The 26294-nt window shown below is 42.9% G+C and overlaps 1 protein-coding gene across 24 annotated transcripts in view; it reads left to right on the top strand.

The window, feature by feature from the left end:
- snap91a (synaptosome associated protein 91a) overlaps window positions 1-26294 on the top strand; it is a 239065-nt gene that overhangs the window by 200556 nt on the left and 12215 nt on the right. For 22 of the 24 annotated variants that reach the window (XM_059645339.1, XM_059645336.1, XM_059645342.1 and 19 more), the window contains 5 exons: window positions 4036-4150; window positions 5003-5026; window positions 12992-13051; window positions 13264-13368; window positions 14884-14982. In XM_059645339.1, the coding sequence (XP_059501322.1) occupies window positions 4036-4150; window positions 5003-5026; window positions 12992-13051; window positions 13264-13368; window positions 14884-14976 (397 nt within the window). In that variant the 3' untranslated portion in view covers window positions 14977-14982. The remainder of the gene's footprint in view (window positions 1-4035; window positions 4151-5002; window positions 5027-12991; window positions 13052-13263; window positions 13369-14883; window positions 14983-26294) is intronic. The other 2 variants (XM_059645333.1, XM_059645332.1) reach the window with 2 other exon arrangements.

Raw genomic sequence — 26294 nt, 5'->3', positions numbered from 1 at the left:
CTGAGAAACTATTTTGTCAGATTTTGTTTGAGTAGCTTAGCTGTTTATCTGCAATTAATCTAAGGATACTTCTGTCTTTTGGGGTCTGGATGATTTTGCCTCATTGAAAATTAAATCCACTTTAAGTCTGTAAAACAAAATATCGAAATGCGCTTATGTATTTCTAACATACATTGGAGTAAAATGTGACCAAAATGAAATGAATTGGGTTCTGTCATGTAACCAATGGTCAGTATGCATTTCATCACTAAGCTCCATTTGGTAAACATGAAACAATGAATTTATTATCTCAAATGCTAAAGAGAAAAATAAATAATTTGAATAATTAACACAGCTCTGAAAGTCATTTTTCTGTCATTATCAAGGGTGGCACTTGTATGGCCAGCATTTTTGGCCAGCATTTGTTGCCCATCTCTAATCCTGGAGAGGGGGTGTTGAGCCTCTGCTTGAACTACTGTATCCTGTTTCCTTTAGGTACACCCACAATGCTGTGAGGAAGGGAGTTGCAGGATTTTGACACAGAATATTGTTAAAATTGTTCCAAGTTGCAAATATAACACCTTTTTATTGGAGAAAGGCAGAATAGTTTTCGCCAATTAGCATAACATCACTCATGAGAAAATATTAAAATCAACTATAGGGAAGGTTGTAATTAGAAAATGACAACTTCATATGGTGGAGCTTTGAAAAAGGAAAATAGTTTTAACTAATCTATTCTTTTAAAGTGGCATTTCTGGCAGCTAGAGAGGAACTGATTTAAATGCATTGGACTTCAATACCAAAAGGCCTTTGATAAGGCACCACATTCAAAGACATAGAACATTACAGCACAGTACAGGCCCTTCGGCCCTCGATGTTGTGCCGACCTGTCATACCGATCTCAAGCCCATCTGACCTACGCTATTCCGTGTACGCCCATATGCTCGTCCAATGATGACTTAAACGTACCTAAAGTAGGCGAATCTACTACCGTTGCAGGCAAAGCGTTCCATTCCCTTACTACTTTCTGAGTAAAGAAACTACCTCTGGCATCTGTCCTGTATCTTTCACCCCTCAATTTAAAGCTATGCCCCCTCGTGCTCGCCATCACCATCCTAGGGAAAAGGCTCTCCCTATCCACCCTATCTAACCCTCTGATTATTTTGTATGTTTCAATTAAGTCACCTCTCAACCACCTTCTCTCTAATGAAAACAGCCTCAAGTCCCTCAGCCTTTCCTCGTAAGACCTTCCCTCCATATCAGGCAACATCCCAGTAAATCTCCTCTGCACCCTTTCCAAAGCTTCCATATCCTTCTTATAATGCGGTGACCAAAACTGTATGCAATACTCCCAAGTGTGGCCACACCAGAGTTTTGTACAGCTGCAGCATAACCTCTTGGTTCCGGAACCTCTCTTATAAAAGCTAAAACACTGTATGCCTTAAGAGCCCTGTCAACCTGGGTGGCAACTTTCAAGGATCTGTGTACATGGACACCGAGATATCTCAGCTCATCTACACTACCAAGAATCTTAGCATTAGCCCAGTACTTTGCCTTCTGGTTACTCCTACCAAAGTGCATCACCTCACACTTGTCTGCATTAAACTCCATTTGCTACCTCTCAGCCCAGCTCTGCAGCTTATCTATCTCTCTCTGCAACCTACAGCATCCTTCGTCACTATCCACAACTCCACCGACCTTAGTGTCGTCTGCAAATTTACTAACCCATCCTTCTACACCCTCATCCAGGTCATGTATAAAAATGACAAACAGCAGTGGACCCAACACCGACCCTTGCGGTACACCACGAGTAACTGGTCTCCAGGATGAACATTTCCCACCAACTACCACCCTCAGTCTTCTTTCAGCAAGCCAGTTTCCGATCCAAACTGCTATATCTCCCACAATCCCATTCCTCTGCATTTTGTACAATAGCCTACTGCGGGGAACCTTTATTGAACACCTTTCTGAAATCCATATGCACCACATCAACCGGTTTACTCTCATGTACCTGTTTGGTCACCTTCTCAAAGAACTCAATAAGGTTTGTGAGGCTCGACCTTCCCTTCACAAAACCGTGCTGACTATCCCTAATCAATTTATTCTTTTCTAGATGATTATAAATCCTATCCCTTAACCTTTTCCAACACTTTACCAACGACTGAGATAAGGCTCACTGGTCTATAATTACCAGGGTTGTCTCTACTCCCCTTCTTGAACAGGGGAACCACATTTGCTAACCCCCAGTCGTCTGGCGCTATATTCCTGTAGACAATGACGAGTTAAAGATCAATGCCAAAGGCTCAGCAATCTCCTCCCTGGCTTCCCAGAGGATCCTAGGATAAATCCCATTCGGCCCAGGGGACTTATCTACCTGCACATTCTAGGATTTCTAATACCTCTTCCTTGTGAACCTCAATCCCACCTAGTCTAGTAGCCTGTATCTCAGTATTCTCCTCGACAACATTGTTGCTTTCTAGAGTGAATACTGTTGAAAAATATTCATTTAGTACTTGCCCTATCTCCTCTGTCCCCACACACAACTTCCTACTACTATCCTTGATAGGCCCTAATCTTACTTTCGTCATTCTTTTATTCCTTAAATACCTATAGAAAGCCTTAGGGTTTACCCTGATCCAATCCGCCAACAACTTCTCATGTCTCCTTCTGGCTCTTCTGAGCTCTCTTTAGGTCTTTCCTGGCTTCCTCGTAGCCCTCAAGTGCCCTAACTGAGCCTTCACATCTCATCCTAACAAGCCTTCTGGTTAAGAAGACATGTTGTAGGATTAACATATGAGCCTGGAGACATGGTTGCTTAAACTGGTAGGAAGAAGACTGTTGGAATAAATGGGCCTTTATCAAGTTGGTAAGCTGTAGCCAGTTGAGTGCCAAAGGGATTGGAACTGGCATGTGATTTGGGGTTCACTGGTTGGGCCAGCATTTAGTGCTCATCTCTAATTGCACTTGAAGGTGGTGGTGAGCCTCCTTGAGCTGCACAGCTTGCCTACTGTAGGTAAACCCCATTATGTTAAAGAAGGAGCTACCTAGCGTAATGTGATGTCAGCCAAGTAGCCTGCTTTCTTCTGCATGTTGTCAGACCTCTTGAGTGTTTATGCAGCTGCACTCATTCAGGCACTGGGGAGTATTCCATCTACTCAGTCCTGACTTGTGAATAGTGAACAGGCTTTGTTCCAAGATTCCTTGTCTCCAACATGTAGCCATATTATTTATATGGGTAATCTAGTCAAATTTTTGGTCACTGGTAACCCCCAGGATCTTGATATTGAGGAATGAGATTAAAACATCAAGGGGTGATAGTTGCAGTCTGTCAAATTGATTAGACACTCAGCTTCAAATTTAGATTTTTGATTGGCAAGAGTATCAAGGTTTGAGGTGCAGACAGAAAATGGTGCTGAGATCACAACCAGATTAGCCAAGAATTTTTTTTAGTGGTGGAACAGATTGGAAGGGCCAAGTAGCCCACTGTTGCTTCCTATGTTCCTAAATCAGGATAGTGATAACGGGTGTTCCTACACAACTGCTTCCCTTGTTCATCCAGGTGGTAAAGGTTGCAAGTTTGGAAGAAGTAAATATTTAAGATTGTAGATTGGGTGCAAAACAGGCAGATTTATTACTTTACCTAAATGGTGTTGAGCTTCTTGAGTATTGGAGCTGCAGTCATCCAAGCAAGTAGTATATTACACCTCTTAACTGATGGACAGGCTTTGGGAAGTCAAGATGAGTGTCATGTGTTGAATCCCTGGCCTCTGAGTTGCTTGTGAGCAGAGATGATTCAGCTTGAAGATGATTATTGCTTCCACTTGTATATGTGAATGTTTCACAACTCTTAGCAGTCTTTTTGAGGATGAATTGTTTGTATATTTGGGGAATGGTAAATGAGACTGAACAGTCATTGTGCTTTCAGCAGCAAACACCCCTGCTTCTGACTTTGAAGGAGGAAAGATCATTGAAGAAGCAGTTGAGTATAGTTGGTTCTGGGGTACTACCCTGATGACATACCTTTTAACTTAGTTTTACTATTTACTTTAATTGTAGGAGTGACCTTCAGTGGAATGCCTCTGAAAGGAAATTGACAGGAGGAGCAAACTGGCAGCCAAAGGTTGCTCCAACCACAGCTTGGCCAGCAGGTTGTCCGCCCAGCAACCAAATGGTACTTTCTCATTTCATTAAATCAGCTTTAAAGATTTTTACTGTTTGTTTTTAGATCCATTCTCCTGTTAGTAGTACAATTAAGTAGTATTTGATCAATTTGTACAATTTCACAACTTCATCCAAGGGTACTTTCTACAAAAATTCTAATTTTATTCTCCCATACTTAACAGAAGATACCAATATCTGCAAATGCTGGAGTCAGAGTTAGTAGTGTGCGGCTGGAGGAACACAGCAGGTCAGGCAGCATCAGAGGAGAAGGATCCTGACCAAAAACGTTGATTTATTTTTTTTTCCTACTCCTCTGGTGTCGACTGACCTGCTGTGTTCCTCTAGCTCCTCCCGTACTTAACACTTTTTTTGCAAAAAACAGAAAAAGCGCTCATTTCTAGCCCCCTCTTCCAACTTTATGGGTGGATAAGCCATCTGTGTTCAACTCTCCACGTGTCACGCGAGAGAATGCGCAAATGCATATCGGACCAATTCTTCCTGAAATAAATTTTATTCCTCCCTGGATATGTGATATTTTTGTGTAATTGTATTGATTTTTTTTTGGAAGGACAAATGTTATGCTTGTGTTGCAGTTCGTACTCCATGCAATGGGTTAATCCACGCTGAAATAATTTTCAGTATAAGTGCCTGAAGTGATTCTCTGCTGGCATTACATTAAATGTTGTGATTCATTTGTAAATATGCTGAAATAGGTTAAAATAGTTGAGAGTAAATTTTAATACTTGAAATTAGTGTTGGTAGAAACATCTTCAATTAAAGCTTTATTATATTTGTATCTTGCAACAGCTATTAGAAATCACTAGTAAGGAGTAATATATTTAACTACAATTTTCCTTAACAGAATGGTTGGCCAATTCCAAGTTATGTAAGTGAGACCTATCCATGCTATACCCTTGATGGCATTACTAATCACTTTCTGAGCAGCATTCTTTTTAAAATATCACCTCTACAAAAAGCACCAATCCTTTTAATTTTAATTGCATGATAACTGAGAACCCTTCACACCCCAAATTGTTATGAAAAGACGAATTGAGACCAAGGTTGCAGCACGGGAGGAGACAAAAATACGACACAAAGGGGAAGAGATGGAAGCTCCACAAGACAATAAGAATTAAAGCTGAAATAACTGCAGATTCTGTAAATCAGGAATAAAAACAGAAGTTGCTGGAAGACATCGGCAGATCTGGTAGCATCTGTGAAGAAAAATCAGTTAACGTTTTGGGTTCGTTCTATGAAAGGGCCACCAAAACTGAAATGTTCAGACAATAGGAATTATCTGTATACTGTCATAGTACTACATCAGTTTCTGAATACTTAAGAATTATTTAAATAAATCTAAAGCTACCAAGGCACGTCACCGGCTTTGTCACATGTTTTTCTGCTGTTCCAATTTTCCTATTTTCATTGCCTAAAATGTTAGATGAAACAGCTTTATTTTTTCCTCGGTTGTGACTAACCTGCCATTGTACTTTTGACTAACGCTTCTGTAATGACTATAAATTGTCAGTATGAATGACTGACTGAAATTGTTACCCGCTGGCATTCATAATTGACATAAACTAAATATTTCATACCCTTGAATTTCACATTTTTTCCCCTTTTTTTTGCAAGGAGAAACACTTTCTGAAGTTCGTCTACACCAATTCAGTTTCGCATGTAATGTCAAATGAGGATAATCGTACTTCTGTCTGTATGTCAGTGTTACAGGATGTTAATGAACTGGAATCCATGTCCAAACTGATGTTCTGCAGACACCATTTTTCTTATTAGCTTTAACCAATAGAATGGATGTTCAAAGTTTATAGACATTCTTGTGCTTGGATGACTTGTGTAGTTTGTCTTCACTTGAACCACCTAAGTAATCATTAATTATTTTATATTAAATCATTATGTATTTTCATAATTAGTGCTTTGTTCCGTGTGTAGTGCAGTTCCAAACACATGAAATAGGAACGGAAGTATAACGTTTGGCCTATTGATGCCATGCACCAGGATCATGGCTTATTTGTATTTCAAACTCCACATTCGTATCTAATCCCGACAATCTTTGATTCCCTTCCCTAATAGAATCTAGCTGCCTCTATCTTAAAAATATTCAGTGACTTCCCTGCCAAAGCAGAGTCCCAGAGTTGCACAGTACCTCAAAGAGGAAAAAAAAAATGCTCACCTGTCTACTAAAAGGGTAGCCCCTGACTCTAGACAACTGAAGGAAATAGAAATATCCTTTCCATGTCTGCTTTGTCAAAACCGTTCAAGGTATTCTAAATAGCAATCAAGTCCCCCTACTGTCTTCTGAACTTCAGTCATAGCTCACTCAAAATACTATGGATGCTAGATATCTGAAATAAGCACACTAAATGTTGGTGAAACTTAACGGGTCTGGCAGCATTTTTTGGAATGAGAAATAGTTAACGTTCTTCAAGCCCAATACAAACCTCTGTCTCTTATAATGCTCCCAGACCTGCTGAGTTTCTCCAGCTTTTTCAGTGTTTGTTCCTGTGCAAAGAAGCTTAGCATTTCTAATCTTCGACCAAATAATTCTTCGGCTGTTTTGTGGATTTATAATGTATGTTCATTTAAATCCTAGGAGAAGACATCTTATTCCCAAAAATAAATTGAATGTTGTCATTGGTTTGAAGATTCAGATTTCAATGAAAAACACCATATGACTTGATTCCCACCCTCCATCCCCATCCCAACGATTTGTTGTTAAACTTCATTTGATGTATTGACAAATGATAATGTCATTGGGTAATTCTATGGGGACATATATCAAAATGCTACCTTGGCACCTGGTGAAATTTAAATTCAAATGATCAACTTCAGAATTGGAAGTTGGTCTTCATATTGGTGACCATTAATCTATCATTAGATTGTTGTAAACCCCTAGTTGTTTAGTAATGGCCTTTAGCAATGTGGTTGACTCTTTATTACTTTGTGAAATAGCTTAGCAAACCACTTCATTCAAGAGCAATTGGGAATGGCCAACAAATGCTTGCCATGCCATTCACATCTACATCCTAAGATAATGGGAAAAAGTTGTCACTGGGATTTATTTCCCAATTTCTATTTACAAATGGTAAATGGCAAATCTCAACTATTCATTTCTTTGATAATAAAATGTGAGGCTGGATGAACACAGCAGGCCAAGCAGCATCTCAGGAGCACAAAAGCTGACGTTTCGGGCCTAGACCCTTCATCAGAGAGGGGGATGGGGGGAGGGAACTGGAATAAATAGGGAGAGAGGGGGAGGCGGACCGAAGATGGAGAGTAAAGAAGATAGGTGGAGAGGGTGTAGGTGGGGAGGTAGGGAGGGGATAGGTCAGTTCAGGGAAGACGGACAGGTCAAGGAGGTGGGATGGAGGTTAGTAGGTAGCTGGGGGTGCGGCTTGGGGTGGGAGGAAGGGATGGGTGAGAGGAAGAACCGGTTAGGGAGGCAGAGACAGGTTGGACTGGTTTTGGGATGCAGTGGGTGGGGGGGGGAAGAGCTGGGCTGGTTGTGTGGTGCAGTTAACACCTCCGCTCAGTTCGCAACAAACAACTGCACCTCCCAGTCGCAAACCATTTCCACTCCCCCTCCCATTCTCTTGATGACATGTCCATCATGGGCCTCCTGCACTGCCACAATGATGCCACCCGCAGGTTGCAGGAACAGCAACTCATATTCCGCCTGGGAACCCTGCAGCCATATGGTATCAATGTGGACTTCACCAGTTTCAAAATCTCCCCTTCCCCTACTGCATCCCTAAACCAGCCCAGTTCATCCCCTCCCCCCACTGCACCACACAACCAGCCCAGCTCTTCCCCCCCCCCCCCACCCACTGCATCCCAAAACCAGTCCAACCTGTCTCTGCCTCCCTAACCGGTTCTTCCTCTCACCCATCCCTTCCTCCCACCCCAAGCCGCACCCCCAGCTACCTACTAACCTCCATCCCACCTCCTTGACCTGTCCGTCTTCCCTGAACTGACCTATCCCCTCCCTACCTCCCCACCTACACCCTCTCCACCTATCTTCTTTACTCTCCATCTTCGGTCCGCCTCCCCCTCTCTCCCTATTTATTCCAGTTCCCTCCCCCCATCCCCCTCTCTGATGAAGGGTCTAGGCCCGAAACGTCAGCTTTTGTGCTCCTGAGATGCTGCTTGGCCTGCTGTGTTCATCCAGCCTCACATTTTATTATCTTGGATTCTCCAGCATCTGCAGTTCCCATTATCTCTGATACAATTTATTTCTTTCTCTCCTTTACTCCGCAGGGCATCTAGTTGCTCGTAAATGAGGAATTCAATTCAGTTCTGTTCTTGACAATATTATAGAAAATGTAATGCATTGTTGAAATTTCTTGCATTTGAGCTCTATTTGATTGCATACAGTTAATAAATTTGTGCAGCTGTTTAGTTTATTGCAAAGTGTGTGTTTTGCAACCAAGAAGATGTATACAGCCTTGAAACAACAGCTGTGGAAAGTAAACCTCTCTTGGCAGCTCAGTTTACTCACTTCCAAAAATACAACACAAGTGGATATTTGCAGTCTAATCACAAATTCACTTTATCTTCCATCTAGAACAGCTTCAATCTTGCCAGCAATGCAAGATGTTGCTCCCCCTCCATTGTTCCCACATTTCAGATAAATTACTCAAATGTCATAAATGATATTATTAACACTTCAGGAGAGAAAACAATTGGTCCACAGCTACCTAGAATACAAGCCCACTGACTCCCACAGCTACCTAGAATACACCTCCACCCACCCACCCTCCTGCAAAAATTCCATCTCCTATTCCCAATTCCTCCGCCGCATCTGCTCCCACGATGAGGCATTCCACTCCCGCACATCCCAGATGTCCAAGTTCTTCAAGGACCACAACTTTCCCCCCACAGTGGTCGAGAACGCCCTTGACCGCGTCTCCCGCAACACATCCCTCACACCCCACCCCCGCCACAACCGCCCAAAGAGGATCCCCCTTGTTCTCACACACCACCGCACCAACCTCCGGATACAACGCATCATCCCTCGACACTTCGCCTTCTACACTCCGACCCCACCACCCAAGATATTTCTCCATCCCCACCCTTGTCTGCTTTCCGGAGAGACCATTCTCTCCGTGACTCCCTTGTTCGCCCCACACTGCCCTCCAATCCCACCACACCCGGCACCTTCCCCTGCAACTGCAGGAAATGCTACACTTGCCCCCACACCACCTCCCTCACCCCTATCCCAGGCCCCAAGATGACTTTCCATATTAAGCAGAGGTTCACCTGCACATCTGCCAATGTGGTATACTGTATCCATTGTACCCGGTGTGGCTTCCTCTACATTGGGGAAACCAAGCGGAGGCTTGGGGACTGCTTTGCAGAGCACCTCCACTTGGCTCGCAATAAACAACTGCACCTCCCAGTCGTGAACCATTTCCACTCCCCCACCCATTCCTTAGATGACATGTCCATCATGGGCCTACTGCAGTGCCACAGTGATGCCACCCGAAGGTTGCAGGAACAGCAACTCCTATTCCGCTTGGGAACCCTGCAGCCCAATGATATCAATGTGGACTTCACCAGCTTCAAAATCTCCCCTCCACCCACTGCATCCCAAAACCAGTCCAGCCTGTCTCTGCCTCCCTAACCTGTTCTTCCTCTCACCCATCCCTTCCTCCCACCCCAAGCCGCACCTCCATCTCCTACCTACTAACCTCATCTCACCTCCTTGACCTGTCCCCTCCCTACCTCCCCACCTCTCCTCTCCTCTCCACCTATCATCTTTTCTCTCCATCTTCGGTCTGCCTCCCCCTCTATCCCTATTTATTCCAGTTCCCTCCCCCCATCCCCCTCTCTGATGAAGGGTCTAGGCCCGAAACGTCAGTTTTTGTGCTCCTGAGATGCTGCTGGGCCTGCTGTGTTCATCCAGCCTCACATTTTATTATCTTGGTAAACTGAGCAGTCCAGTTTGAAAAATGCAGGTTCAGTGAATTCAGCCTACCAAAAGGATTAAAGTTGCTGTGTGGGCATGAAAGGAATGATAAAGGGTATGCTTGAATCCAGAGAGAATAGGAGGTAGTATATTCTGGTTGATTTTTGTTTTGTTGGATCAATACTGTGATGTGCTTCGATAATACAAGTATCTTTTTAAGCAGAGCTTTACCCAAGCCCATGGTTGCTATTACCATCGTCATCGACATTGCATTTGGTTTTATTTTGTGGTAATATCTTTGCAATGTTCCCTTCCCTGTCTGCCTGTGTCTGTCCCTGGGTTCCCGCTTACTCGCTGTTATGGGCACCATTGCCGTTGTCCTTACTCCAAACACCATCACCACTGTCCCTCATCATGACAGGAGCTGCTACCACCAACACATTATCAGTCACTAATGACCCGTATTAACATCTGTTGATTCCCATAGGCTGACCTTTCATTCATTTGTCTGCCCAATCGCTCTTCTCTCTGAACACCAGCTTCACCTGTCATTTACTCCTAATCACCCCACAAAATCTTCTACACATGTACCACGCTTTTCCTAGTTAAAATCAATTCTGATGAAGGGCCACTGGACCTGAAACATTAATTCTGCTTTTTCTCACCCAGAGCTGGTGAGTTTTTCTAGCAATTTTTCTTGTTTTTAAATTTCAAGATCTGCAGTTTTTTTTTGTCATGTAGCATTGCAGTTTAAAGTATTTTCTGTTCACACACTTACAGGGGTTTATATCTAACTGGTTTCTGAGTAATGCTGGAGTAGTCGCTGTTTCACAACGACTCTCATATTCAACTGCCTCTACGGCAAGATTCACTTTCCAAGTACACCACTCCTTGCCTCATATTTCAGGTCCGTAGGCTGATATTACAGTGACGCTTTCAAAAGTCAGCCTAGGAGGACATTCCTCTGTGTACTTCCCAGTACCTTATTATTTCACCTGACTTTGGAAAGATAAGTTCCAAGGAAGCACTGCTAGGAGAAATAATGACAGGGGTGTGAGCAAAGAGTAAACAAATGGAGCTGACCAGATTATTCTCCAAAAAAGCTGACGTTGACTCATTGGTCAAAGAATGACCTCCTGTGCTGTATAATTCTGACTCTAAATATGAAATGGCCTGTTTTCATAATAAGAATGAAGACAATAAATACAAATAAAATGATACAATTTTAAAGGGGATGCCAGAAATGAGATCTAGGCATGGGCTGGATAATACAATTCCGTGCAAATAGCAGGGCAAGTTGCAAAGCTTTTTCTTTTCCTAAAGAGAATCCTTGGCTTTTAAGAGGCAAACTTATCAAAAACCAATTTGTTACAATAATCCATGTAAAAACACTCTCTGGCTTCAGCTGGAGTATTATTTTCGGTCTGGGTATGTATTTAAGGAGGAAAGTTAAGGCTCCAGAAAATGCTGAAGTGTTTTTAACATTATGGAATCAGATGTGAAGGCCTCCAATTTAAAGTTGGAGTTGTTTGCTTTAGAGCAAAGATGATTGAGAAGTGATAGGAAATCATTTTTATCATGTAAATGAGCAGAAACATTTCTTGTGACAAAACTATTGAGAGCTAGAGCACTGACTTTTAAAGTGATTGGCAGAAGAACCAGAGCTGATTGGAGGGAAAAGGAAATTGCACATTGTTCTGATCTGGAATTAAAAGATGTTGGATGCAGATTTAACAGTAATTCTGCAAAGGAAATATGTTGGGACTATGGGAAGGTTATCGCAGTGTGGAATTAATGGGATAACTGTCAAAGAAGAGGTACTTGTGATTGGTCACCTTCTGTCTTTGTATCACTGTCTGAACAAGCAGCGTATCATCTTAACCTAAAAATCATAACCTCGTTTCAATAAAGGTATTTCTCATTTTATTCTGTTAGTACTGTCTTGACAATTATTAAAACCCAGCTGTTATCTGACCGCAGTTGTTCTGTGGAAAGTAAAACAGTGACCACGATGCAGGGCATTTCAACCAACTAATTGAAACATTATGTTCAACAAATGTAGGTGGTTTTTCCTCCAATATATGGCCTATAAATGTCTCAATTTTTCACATCTAGTATCTTATACAATATCCACTCCTTCCAAAGTCTCTGTAATTTTATCTAATGAGTAGAGCTTGACTTAATGTTCAGATAGAAACAAAGCAAATTACAGGTCAAGGGACCTGTTTCCTGTGCATCAGGATCTTTTTCAGCATAGGTTATTGGATGTATTAAATGCTGATGGAGGACTATAATGCAGGATTAAAGATTATTTCATCTGTGCTGGAGAGCATGCATGATCAATGTAGATTTCTGTCATTGTATTTGAAAGCTGCTTTGTCTTAAGCTGCATTTAATGTCATTTGTTTGTTGTTTGGACCCTTCTGGACCTTCATGCTCAAAGTGATTAAAGTTGAAATTACTGGACCTTTTGAAATGATAGCCTAATTTATTGTTATTATCTTATTATACAAAACACGGTGTGGAGCTGGAGGAACACAGCAGGTCAGGCAGCATGAGAGGAGAAGGAAAGCTGACTTTTCAGATTGGGACCCTTCTTCAGAAGTGGGGACTAGATTGCAAGAATGAATTGAGTGACGTGATTTAAGGAACCAGTTAGAATCTTGATACAGCTGACAAGTTGCGACTTCTTTTGAAAGGCAACTTTGTCATGATCGTGCAGCTTTGTGCTATGGTTGCCCATTATGCCTGATAAATCTCAAAAAAATTTGGTACTAATAAAGATAGGCAATTGCATTTCCTCCTTGATTTTTGATCTCCAAAACAACAGCAAAGTTTGTTGCAACATTTCTTTCACTGCCAAAGCATGTTTTAGTCAAACTAGCTTACGCAAATATACTCACCTGCTTTTCTCTGAATTGTTCATAGGGAGCTGTTCCACCTGTAGGACCTCCACCCACTGCACAACCAGTACCTGGATTTGGGATAGTAAGTAATAAATGATTCATGAGAACTCAGCTTACTGCTCAATTAAGATCTGTCTAGTTTTACTTAGGGATTTTTGAATTATTTACTTAAGACTGTATTTAAATTAACAGATTATCAAGCAAATCAGCTACACTGTAAAATCATGTTGCACTATCTACTGTTTCTTTGTAATAAGTAACTCAAGTATTCATGAAATGTGTTGTTTGATTAAGCCACCTGCAAGTGCAGGTATACCCATGATGCCTCAGCAGCCAATGATGTATCCTCAACCCATGATGAGACCAACATTTGGAGCTGGAGCAGTTCCCGGAGCACCGGTAAGTGTTTTTGAGTTAAATTAGGTTCTAAGTCTTCCTTTCTAGAGACTCATTTGACAAAGTGTGATTGAAAATTTGTACAATAGAAATTGATGGCATAAAGAGAAGTTTGCGTCGTGCAAATTCAAGGCATGATGCTGCCTTAGTCGTGGCTACTTAGGCTGAAACAAGAGACAATACATTTCTCCTGAATAAAGGGGAAACTTCCAATGACATTATACAATATACATGTAACTAACAGTTTAAGGTAAATTTTCAGAAGCATTATACATGTGGACTTAAATGTGAAAGATCCTATCAGGAATATGTAGTTCAGGTGGCTTTCTGACTTTGATAACCTGGGAATTTTCTGCATGCCCATTACCTTCAGTACATTTTCCAGATACAAAGCTTTGTTGAAAATCTGTTTCAAAGTATATGTAAGAAGGAAACTTGTGGGGCCAAATCACTATAATTGCTCATTCTTCAACAAATATCAACTTGGTTCAGGAGAGAACTGTTGATCTTTGAGCCATGAGCTTGTAGTTGAAGCCCCATTCCATGCATTCAAACAGGTTTGTCTATCTGGACTAATGCTATAAAGCAGTACCGAAGGAGTACTTCAATTTTGATTGGTTTCCAGTCTTGACTTAAAACAAAGCAACGCCATTGTTAATGGAATACACTTGCATCTGTACCACTGAATTATCTCAAATCACCCTGCTTTACTGTACAGTCCTGTGATAATTTTATCAGCCACTTCTCGGGAGTGAGCACACTACTCTTTCTGTAACTCCATTTCTAAATTGATGTTTTTTGACCTTAAACTTATACTCTAATCACAGTACCCATGTTGCACATCCCACTTTTAACTTGTACGCCTGGACTATTTTGTCACTCGTGACAATATTTCATACTGCTTCTGTCATCGTAACCAGCTAATGTAGTGCTTGAGAAAGGGATTTGAACGCTTTTTACCACTTGAAAACAGCTAAATAGTTTCAGCAAATGAACTTAAAATACTAGCTACCATCACTTTTTTTAGCCAATTAAGTTTGGTTATGGATACCAAGGCAACATTTAACTAGCTATTCATGTTTATTGGTCAGAAATCTTTTTATTGTCAAAAATTAGTTCATGTTATTGCTTCATATTAGTAAATCACTCTTGCAACGTTGGGTGGAGGTAGAATAGGATAAGCTAATCCTTGATTAAAAATATATTGTTATAATGTAGTTAAAATGTGAAACCTGATTGAGTCTAAATATGAAGGTGATTTTTCTGTGGTGTATCTTTGTGCACCATTACTGCTGTGCTTTGCTAAAATCTCTGCTTAGTTTTTTATGCTGAATCTTTCATGTTTCTTACCTACATGAATACAACTAACCTTAAATATTGTGTATATATCATGTTTGAAATCAGATAATTGTTGCATGAGCAGATTTGTGCATGTAATATATAACTATAGCCTTTTCTAACTTCTCGGCCTCACTACATTGCTGCTTTTTCTGCCTCCTTTGGTCTCCACTATGTTAGCTTTCCCCAAGCCCAACGCCCGCCACTCAGAGTCCCAAGAAACCTGCAACAAAGGACCCTCTAGCCGATCTAAACATCAAGGATTTCTTGTAAACAAAGGTACACTCCAGGTTCTATCTGGAACTCATTTTGTGTGCTGAAAGTTACAAATGCATGGATAGCGTGGCTTTGCGAGTGATCAGTAGAAATTTTAAAAATAGATTGCACAGGTTTCCACATGAAGGGTATTGTTAGCATCTATACTTCAAAAAGAATGTTTTTGTTTTTTTGTGTATGTAAAAATAACTGCCTAGAGTTTAAACCCTAACTTGGATGCTGAATAGAAAAGAAAATGAGGTCCAATTGATGTTTCACAGTATACTATGTAATTGGTATGCATTCTTTATTGCAGGCACTTTAATTTGTTACTAATTTCATCCCAACTTCTGAATCTACTGTGTCCTTGCTGCAGTATTTTCAGAAGTGCTTCATGATCTTTGTCTTGAGTTTAGTCCAAATGAATAATATTCACATTTGCTTGGACTAAGTGATCATAGGGATGTAATACAGTTACCACAGTATTATGACTGAACTCACTAGTTCCCTCTCCTGGTATAATTTTCAAAGCAGTGACAACAGTGGCAGCTAGGAGCTAGATTTTCCTTTTCTAACCCAGAAATCTTGAAGATACTTAGAGATCAACTAGGGGAAGGTGGTAATGCAGTGATAGTGTCACTGGACATTTAATTTGGAGTGTTAGACTAATGATCTAGGAGTATGGGTTCAGACCTCTCTGTGGCAGATGGTGAAATTTGAGATTAATTTTTAAAAAGCTGGTTCTTTCTAAGGCAGTCAAACATTTTTAAAGCTATAGAAATGTGGAGCTACGAAAATGATTATGGTCGTAGAAAAATACCAGAAGGTGAATATGGGAACAAATTCTCCAAGAGGGTAATAAATAGACAATTCATCAGACTTGGAGGTAATTGATTTCTGATCTGAAATTACAGTTCAGAAGGTGATTGAAGTACGTAATGTTCGGAGGAAGATGATCAGAGGATGGGAATAAATTCTGACCTATCTAGCGATATCCACATCCTGTAGGACAGCTTTTTTTAAAATCAGTTTTTTTAAAAATAAGCTGTAACAATTTATCTGTGCAAGTAATGAAATCCACTCTGTTCTTGAATCCTGGAGGTGGAAGATCATTTTCTCTTTGTCTCTTGCATTCTTGCGCAAGATACACATTTTTTCAAGACATTATAAGCAAAGCGGACATCAATTCTCACTGAATATTTTTCTTGAAACTGAAACCCCAAATGTAAATGCAACTAAATTAATATAAAATTACAAATAATTAGGCTAAAATTTTCTGTAGCAGGGTAAGCTACATTAATTCCTGCTTAGTCATAGACTTGCCCTTGAACATTTAGTAGGCTGAACAACTGGTCGTGCAAAAAATTTGTGAAGGCTGATCATGTAGCACACCAGGCCTGAGTGACCAAGGCAAATAATTCTCTAACCAATCAAACGGAAGGCTCTAAAATAAACAATAGAAGGGCTAAGAAGGCAGTGTGTATCAAACAAGATAAATTCAATGTCAAAGTAGGTATGGATCGAAATAAAAAAAGTGATGAATTGGATTGAGAGAGAAAAAAGCAATAGAGGAATAAAGAACACAATTTTGATTTATTGTGGTCGCTTGTGCAGGAGGTGCGCAAAGCTAGGCAATCAATTCAGCAGTCTAATAACGGCAGGGAAGAAACTGTTCCTGAACCTGTTGGTGCATGTGTTCAAGCTTCTGTATCTTCAACCGAACAAAAGTGGTTGGAAGAGAGCATTACTGGGGTGGAATGGGTCTTTGATAATTTTAGCTCTTAACAAAAATTAAAAAATGAAGGAATGAGATGGAAAGATGCCTGAGATTTTAGTGATAATTAACATGCAATACGGAAACTTAAACTGAAATGGAAAATTTCTAGGTGTGCAGGTTTAAGATTTTGAGCAAAACATACAGGAAGGATTGGTGAATGAGGAAGAACTTATTTTTATATGGTGCAAAGGCAAAGCAGAAGTATATGTAAGGGTTAGGAAGCTAAAATCGGACAGGGCTCATGAGAAACATAAAGCAGTCAAGAACTCAACAGGGAATTAGAGAGGGAAGTGGCCGTGAAATGATTTTGGCAAGTAAGAGCGTAACATCTAACAGCACAGTACAGGCCCTTTGGCCCATGATGTTGTGCTGACCTACTACTACCTATGACCTATTATCCTCCTATGGTCATTCTACCTTGCATGCCCTAGATTTTGCTATCCTCCATGTGCCTATCCAAGAGTAATTTAAAAGTCTCAAGTATCTGACTCTACCACCACTGCCAGCAGCACATTCCACATGCCCACCACTCTCTGTGAAGAACCTACCTCTGACATCTCCCCTACACCTTCCTCCAATCACCTTTAAAATTATGCCCACTTGTAAAAGTCATTTCTGCCCTGAGGAAAAAGTCTCTGACCATCCACACACTCTCTGCCTTTGATTATCTTGGAAACTTCTATCAAGTCACCTTTTTATCCTTCTTCGCTCCAGTGAAAAAAGCCCTAGCTCCCTTTTTTTTCCCTCAAGTCCTGTCCTCCAGCCCAAGCAGCATCCTGGTAAATCACCTCTGCACCCTCTCCAAAGCTTCCATATCTTTCCTGTAATGAGGTAGCCAGAACTGAACACAATATTCTTGGTGTGGTCTAACCAAAGTTTTAGAGCTGCAGCATAACCTCATGGCTCTTAAACTCAATGCCCCGGCCAATGAAAGCCAACATGCCATACGCCGCCTTTTCAACCCTATCAACTTGGGTCACAACTTTGAGGGAACTATGGATGTGGCCCCCAATGTCCCTCTGTTCCTCCACACTGCTGAAAATCCTGGCATTAACCCTGTATTCTGCATTCAAATTCAACCTTCCAAAATGAATCACTTCACACTTTTCTGGGTTGAATTCTGTCTGCCACTTCGCCTAGCACTGCATCCTGTCAATGTCCTGTTGCAACCTACAACAGACGTCTGTGCTGTCCACAATTCCTCCAACCTTAATATCATTAGTAAGTTTGCTAACCCACCCTTCCATTTCTTCATTCAAGTCATTATAAAGATCACAAAGAGCAGAGGTCCCAGAATAGATCCCCGTGGAACACCACTGGCCACCAAGCTCCAAGCTGAATACTTTCCATCTAGTACTACCCTCTGTCTTCTATTGGACAGCCAGTTTTGTATCCGGACAGCTGAATTTCCCTGAATCCTGTGCCTCCTTACTTTTTGAATGAGCCTACCATGTGAAACCTTATCGAATGCCTTGCTAAAAGGCTAAAGAAAATGCTAAGGCATTCTACACATACATTTAAAAACAAGAGGATAACTAGAGAGAAGGGACAGATAAAGGAGGGAACTTATGTTTGGAGGCAGAGGATGAGTGAAATCCTAACTGAGTACTTTGTGTCGGCATTCACCGATGGCTGTGAAGGATGCTGAGACTTGTGTGGACCATGCAAATAGGCTAGGGCATTTTGAGATCAAGAAAGAAGTTGTTAGATTTTTTGAAGAGTATTCAGGTGGATAAGTCCCCAAAGACTGAAGGGATCTACACCAGATGATTGAGAGCGGTAAGAGGAGATTGCAAGAGCCTTGACCAAGATCTTTGGATCCTCATTAGCTATTGGAAAGGCCCTGGAGGACTGGCAAGTAGCTAGTGGTGTTCCAGGAAACTGAGGACCGAGGACTGTCTCCTTGGTTGGGAAGCTATTGGAGAGTGTTATTAGGGATAGGATTTTCGTGCATTTGGGAAGGCATGGCATAATTAGGGGCAGCCAGCATGGCTTTGTGTGGGGCAGGTCATGTCATACTAACTTGATGTGAATTTTTGGAGGAGGTGCCAAAGGTGATTGAGGGTAAAGCAGTGGATGTTGCCAACATGGATCTTAGTAAGGCGTTTGACAAGGCCCTGGATGAGCCATCCATGATGAAGATTAAGATTCCCCTGGATCCATGGTGGCTTGGCCACATGGATTCAGAAATGGCTAATTCGGAAGTCAGAGGGTAGTGGTGGGTGTTCTTCTGGCTGAAGTTGCATGAGCATTGGTGTTCCATAGGGATCCATACTGGGATCTCTGCTGTTTCTGGGATACATAATGGGTGGATTAGTAAGTTTGCAAATGATACAAAGATCAGTGGCATTATGGATACTGTAGAAGGTTGTCAAAGGATACTGCAGGATGTGGAACAGTTGCAATTATGGGTGGAATAATGGCAGATGTAGTTTAATCCAGGTGAATGTGAGGTGCTGTACTTCAGGACATCAAATGTTAAGGAAAAGTATACAGTTAATGGCAGGACCCTGAACAGCGTTGCTGTAACAGAGAGATCTTGGGGTTTAAGTCCACAGCTCCCTGAAAGTGGCCATGCATGTAGATAGGGTGGCAAAGGAGGTGTATGGCATGTTTGCCTTTATTGGTCAGGATATTGTGTTGCAGCTTTATAAGACTTTGGTTAGGCCACATTTGAAGTTCACTTTGGTCACCACATTACAGGAAGGACATGGTGAGTACAGAAGAGGTTTACCAGGATGCTGCCTGGATTTGGGGATATTAGCTATAAGGAGAGGCTTGAAAAGTTCAGCTTGTTTTCTCTGGAGATCGAAGGGATATCTAGATTATAGATAAGGTTGACAGTCAAATCTTTTTCCCAGTGTTGGAATGTCTGAAACTAGGAGGCATGCATTTAAGGTGAGAGGGATAAAGTTCAAAGGAGATTTGGGGTACAGTTTTTTTTTATACCATGAGTAGTAGGTGTCTGGAATGCACTGCCTTGGGTGGTGGTGGAGGCAGGTTCGATAGGGGGCTTTAAGGGACTTTCAGATTTAAAAACATGAATGTGCAAGGAACGGACAGATATGGACCAAGGGCAGGCAGAAGGGGTCAGGTTGGCGTTATGTTTAGCACAACAGAGGGGGTGAAAGAGCCTATTCCTGTGCTGTACAGTTCAGTTCTACGAATGGGAATGAAATTCAACTTGCTGCCCACAAGGGTGGTGGAAGCCACCACTGAATAATTTCAAAGGAAGATTGGATGGTGATTTGAAATGAACTTGCATGGCTAAGAGGTTGGAGCCAGGGGACTGGGATTAGTTTGAATCACTCCACAATGAGAGTGGAGTGAACCATACATAAGGTCTAGGCAACTGAAGACAGAAGAAGCTTTGGAAGAATATTGGGAATGTAGGGCAAATCTGAAATGAGGAATTGAGGGTGAAAAGGGGACATGAGATATCTTTAGTAAACATGTTTAAGGAAAATCCCAAAGCCTTTTATTCATATAAAAAGCAAGAAAGTAACGAGAGAAAGGATTGGCTCACTTGAGGACAAAGAAGGAAAGTTATGCATTGAGTCAGAGAAAATGGGAGTACTTTGCATCAGTATTCACCAAGGAGAGGGACATGACAGATGTTGAGGCTAGGGATAGATGTTTGATTACTTTAGTTCAAGTCGGCATAAGGAGGGAGGAAGTGTTGGGTATCCTAAAAGGCATTAAGGTGAAGAAGTCCCCAGGTCCAGATGGGATCCATCCCAGGTTATTGAGGTGGTTGGGGGGGGGGGGGGGGGGGGGGGCGTGGTTTGGGGGCGAGAGAGAGAGAACGAGTGCGAGAGAGCAAATAGCTGGGGCCTTACAGATACCTCTGCAGCATCCTTAAACATGGGTGAGGTCCCAGAGGGCTGGAGAATTGCTAATGTTGTCCCTGTGTTTAAGAAGGGTAGCAGGGATAATCCAGGTAATTATCGACAGGTGAGCCTGACATCAGTGGTAGGGAACCGACTGGAGAAGATACTGAGGGATAGGATTTACTCCAGTTTGGAATAAAATGGGCTTATCAGTGATAGACGACATGGTTTTGTGCATGGAAGATCATGTCTTACCAACTTAATGGAATTCTTTGAGGATGTGACAAAGTTGATTGAGGGAAAGACTGTAGATGTCATACACATGGACTTCAGTAAGGTGTTTGATAAGGTTCCCCATGGCAGGCTGATGGAGAAAGTGAAGTTGCATTGTGCCCAGGGTGTTCTAGCTAATGGATAAAAAAAACTGGCTAGGCAACAGAAGACGGAGAGGAGTAGTGGAAGGGGGTTTCTCAAATTGGAGACCTGTGACCAGTGGTGTTCCACAGGGATCTGTGCTGGGGCCGCTGTTGTTTGTGATATACGTAAATGATCTGGAGGAAGGTGTAGGTGGTCTGATTAGCAAGTTTGCAGATGACACGAAGATTGGTGGAGTAGCAGATAGTGAAGGGGACTGTCAGAGATTACAGCAGAATATTGGAGAATTGGGCACATAAATGGCAGATGGAGTTCAATCCGGGCAAATGCGAGGTGATGCATTTTGGAAAATCTAATTCAAGAGCGAACTATACAGTAATTGGAAAAGTCCTAGGGAAAATTGATGTTCAGAGAGATCTGGCTGTTCAGGTCCGTTGTTCCCTGAAGGTGGCAACACAAGTCAATAGGGTGGTCAAGAAGGCATACAGCATGCTTTCCTTCATCAGACAAGGCATTGAGTACAAGAGTTGGCAGGTTACCTTACAGTTGTATAAGACTTTGGTTCGGCCACATTTAGAGTACTCTGTACAGTTCTGGTTGCCACATTAACAAAAGGATGTGGATGCTTTGGAGAGGTTGCAGAGGAGGTTTACCAGGATGTTGCCTGGTATGGAGGGTGTTAGCTATGAAGAAAGGTTGCGTAGATTATTATTATTATTTTTATTAGAAAGATGGAGATTGAGGGGGGTACCTGATTGAGGTCTACAAAATCATGAGGGATAGAGACCAGGTGGATAGCAAGAAGCTTTTTCCCCCCCCAGAGTGGGGGACTCAATTACTAGGGGTCATGAGTTCAAAGTGAGAGGAGGAAAGTTTATGGGAGATAGATGTGGAAACTTCTTTACGCAGAGGGTGGTGGGTGCCTGGAACGTTTTGCCATTGGAGGTAGTAGAGGCAGGCACGATAGAGTCATTAAGATAGATCTGGACAGGTACATGGATGGGCAGGGAGCAAAGGGATATAGACCCCTAGGCAACAGATGACAGATTTAGACAGAGGATCTCGATCACCACAGACTTGGAGGGCTGAAGGGCCTGTTCCTATGCTGTAATTTTCTTTGTTCTTTGAGTCAGCGTGGGCTGATAGGCCAAATAACCAACCCTGTCATATTCTGGCTATTTGACTATGACTTAACAGACTGCAGAAAGTTTGTCTCTCGATAGAGTACATAACCAGCTTGACATTGAAATCAATGGTAGGCAGTAAACAAGATGCCGTTTTTGTGAAGCAATACAAATTTAGAAGCAGAGATAACACGGTGTGAAGCTGGATGAACACAGCAGGCCGAGCAGGAAAGTTTGACGTTTCGGGTCAAGACCCTTCTTCAGAAATGGGGGAGAGGAAAGACATTCTGAAATAAATGGGGAGACGGTGGGAGGCGGATAAAAGATGGATAAGGGAGAAGATAGGGTGAGAGGATACGGACAGGTCAAAGAGGCGGGGTTAGAGCCAGTGAAGGTGAATGTAGGTGGGGAGTTAGGGAGGGAATAGGTCGGTCCAGGGAGGACTGACAGGTCAAGGAGTCAGGATGAGGTGGGATGAATGGTTAGGGAGGCGGGGGCTGGCTGGGCTGGTTGGGCTGGTTTTGGGATGTGGTTAGGGGTGGGGAGATTTTGAAGCTTGTGAAGTCCACATTGATACCTTTGGGCTGCAGGGTTCCCAAGCAAAATATGAGATGCTGTTCCTGCATCTTTCAGGTGGTATTATCGTGGCAATGCAGGAGGCCCAGGATGGACATGTCGTCTGAGGAGTTGGCGGGGTTGGGGAGTAGTGGGGTTGGTATTTGAAATGGTTTGCAACTGGGAGGTGTAGTTGTTTAGTGTGAACTGAGTGTATGTAGGTTTTCTGCAAAGCAATCTCAAGCCTTCACTTGGTTACCCCGATGTAGAGGAGGCCAGAATGGGAACAGCGGATACAGTATAATCACATTAACAGACGTTCGGGTGAGCATCTATTTGATGTGAAAAGTCGTCTTGGGACCTGGGATGGGGGTGAGCAGGGAGCTATAGGGACAGGAGTAGCACTTGCTTCAGTTGCAGGGAAAAGTGCTGGGGCTTGTGGGGCTGGAGGGGAGTGTGGAGTGGCCCAGGGAGTCATGGAGAGAGTGGTCCCTCCAGAAAGCACGTAAGGGTGGGGAGGGAAAAATGTCTTGGTAGTGGGGTCAGATTGCAGATGGCAGAAATGTCAGAGGATGATGCGTTGGATTTGGAGGTTGGTGGGGTGGTACGTGAGGACAAGGGGATTCTGTTTTGGTTGTTATTGCAGATGGGGGTGTGATGGATAAGTTGCAGGAAATGTGGAAGACACGGTCAAGCACATTTTTGATCATCATTCGGAGGGGAAGTTGCAGTTCTTGAAAAAAGAGGACATCTGGGATGTTTGGGAGTGGAATGCCTCCTCTTGGGCGCAGATGCGGCAGAGGCGAAGGAATTGGGAATAGGGGATGGCCTTTTTACAAAAAGGTGAGTGAGAGGAGGAATATTCTAGGCAGTTGTGGGATTTGGTAGGCTTAAAATGGATATCGGTTTCCAGGTGGATGCCAGAGGTGTCAGATATGGTCCAGCTAAACTTAAGGTTGGGGTGGAAGATGTTAGTGAAGTGGATGAACTGTTTGAGCTCTTCGTGGGAACATGAGGCGGTGCCGAAACAGTCATCAATGTAATGGAGGATAGGGCTGGTGCAGCTTTGGATGAGGGTTTGTTCCATGTACCTTTAGAAAGAGGCAGGCATTGCTTGGGCCCATGCGGGACTCCATGGCCACCCCCTTTGTCCATAGTAAGTGGGAGGAATTAAAGGAGAAGATATTGAGGGTGAGGGTGAGTTTGGATGAGGGTGTCAGTGGAGGGGTTCTGGTCAGGCCTGCAGGACAGGAAGAAGCAGAGGACCTTGAGGCCATCTGCATGGGGAATACAGGTGTGTAGGGACTGGACGTCCATAGTGAAAATGAGGTGTTGGGGACCGGGGAATTGGAAGATCTGCAGGAGGTAGAGAGCGTGGGTGGTGTCACAGACGTAGGTAGGGAGTTCCTGGACCAAGGGGGAGAAAATGGAGTCCAGATAGGTGGAAATGAGTTCGGTGGGGCAGGAGCAGGTGGAGACAATGGGTCGACCCAGGGCAGTCAGGTTTGTGCACTCTCTGCTCCAATCCCTCCATCTCGCCAAAAAACCCACAGACAAGGGAGGCGCAGTAGCAGTATGGTGCACTGACCTCTACATCGCCGAGGCCAAATGCCAGCTTTCTGACACCACCCCCCCAACGTATTGCCCCCCGATGATGACCCCACCCCTGAAACCATCATCTCCCAAACCATCCACACCCTCATCAACTCAGATGACCTCACACCTACAGCCTCTAACCTCATTGTTCTCCAACCCCGCTCCACCCGCTTCTATCTCCTTCCCAAAATCCACAAACCTACCTGCTGTGGTTGACCCATTGTCTCCGCCTGCTTCTGTCCCACTGAACTTATCTCCACCTGTCTGGACTCTATTTTCTCCCCCTTGGTCCAGGAACTCCCTACCTACGTCCATGACATCACTCGTGCCACCCCCCACCTTCTCAGAACTTCCAATTCCTCGGCCCCCAACACCTCATTTTTACTATGGACGTCCAGCCCCTGTACACCTGCATTCCCCCTGAAGAAGGGTCTCGACCTGAAATGTGAAACCTTCTTGCTCCTCTGCTGCTTGGCCTGCTGTGTTCATCCAGCCTCACACTCTGTTATCTCAAATTCTCCAGCATCGGTAGTTCCTACTATCACTAACCAATTTAGAAGCAGGTTTGTTTGGGTTTCTCAACTCAACTGCACCCTTGCCTGAATTTGCTCTACTGGTCACATGTAAATAACTGCAAAACCTTTAGCCAATGACAAAGTAATTGCACATCATCTTCTGTTGAATGCTTTCATGTGTTATGTTTGGTGGCACGGTGGCTCAGTGGTTAGTACTGCTGCCTCATTGCGCCGGTGATCAGGGTTGATCCCACCCTCGGGCGACTACAACCAAAAATTAGTGGCAAGTTCAAGCTGAACTCCACAGGTGAGCACGTAATTAAGCTGGACACTTCAATGCAATAGTGAGAGAGGTGCAATGTTTGAGTCATTTTTCACACATTGTAATAAATTCTTAGGACTTACCTGTCCGTTTGAATGGTCATCAATAATCACAGGAATCAGAGCGCTCTCAAAGTGCTGACCAATTTTTTTTCACAAATAATGTTGCTGAAGCAAATTATTTGGTCATTTATGTTGTTTATAGAAGTTGGTTGTCATTTTTTCTTATTTTGCAACACTTTGACACCACCTTTAGTGATATCTTTAAAGTCCATCAAAGGCATATATTTTTTCTTCACTCAATTAGGTTAAAAAGACCATAACTTAAATGCATTATATTGATAGTGAACAAAATGTGCCAACCTTTTAGTTCTTTTCCATGGAATAATGACAGAAATGCACTTAATTGTTCAAAATACTTGAGCTTTGCTTTTATATAAGGCATCATCTTAAGTTCCAAATTTTGCTCTATGCGACTTTAATATTTGGAGGAACAAAAATGTTTCTAGTACCACTCATGAGTGTGAAGTGTCAAAGCATTTTACTTTAGGTAGTGTAGTCACAGTTGAATGAATAAAAACTGCACATTCCAACTATCAGCAGTTTATATTCTTGCTCTAGACTTAGGCCTGAGCTCAAGAATAAACATGTCGAATACTGTTATTCAATTTGCTTAACTGAGAGATCTAATTTATGATCATAAAATGTGAGGCTGGATGAACACAGCAGGCCAAGCAGCATCTCAGGAGCACAAAAGCTGACGTTTCGGGCCTAGACCCTTCATCAGAGAGGGGGATGGGGGGAGGGAACTGGAATAAATAGGGAGAGGGAGGTGGACCGAAGATGGAGAGAAAAGAAGATAGGTGGAGAGAGTATAGGTAGGGAGGGGATAGGTCAGTCCAGGGAAGACGGACAGGTCAAGGAGGTGGGATGAGGTTAGTGGGTAGGAGGTGGGGGTGCGGCTTGGGGTGGGAGGAAGGGATGGGTGAGAGGAAGAACAAGTTAGGGAGGCAGAGACAGGTTGGACTGGTTTTGGGATGCAGTGGGTGGAGGGGAAGAGCTGGCCTGGTTGTGTGGTGCAGTGGGGGGAGGGGGCAAACTGGGCTGGTTTAGGGATGTGGTGGGGCAAGGGGAGATTTTGACGCTGGTGAAGTCCACATTGATACCATTAGGCTGCAGGGTTCCCAAGCGGAATATGAGTTGCTGTTCCTGCAACCTTCGGGTGGCATCATTGTGGCACTGC

The sequence above is a fragment of the Stegostoma tigrinum genome, chromosome 4 (assembly GCF_030684315.1).
Source record: "Stegostoma tigrinum isolate sSteTig4 chromosome 4, sSteTig4.hap1, whole genome shotgun sequence".
Lineage (NCBI taxonomy): Eukaryota > Metazoa > Chordata > Chondrichthyes > Orectolobiformes > Stegostomatidae > Stegostoma > Stegostoma tigrinum.
Note: the sequence above shows the minus strand (reverse complement) of the source record. Positions and strands in the feature narration are given on the sequence as shown.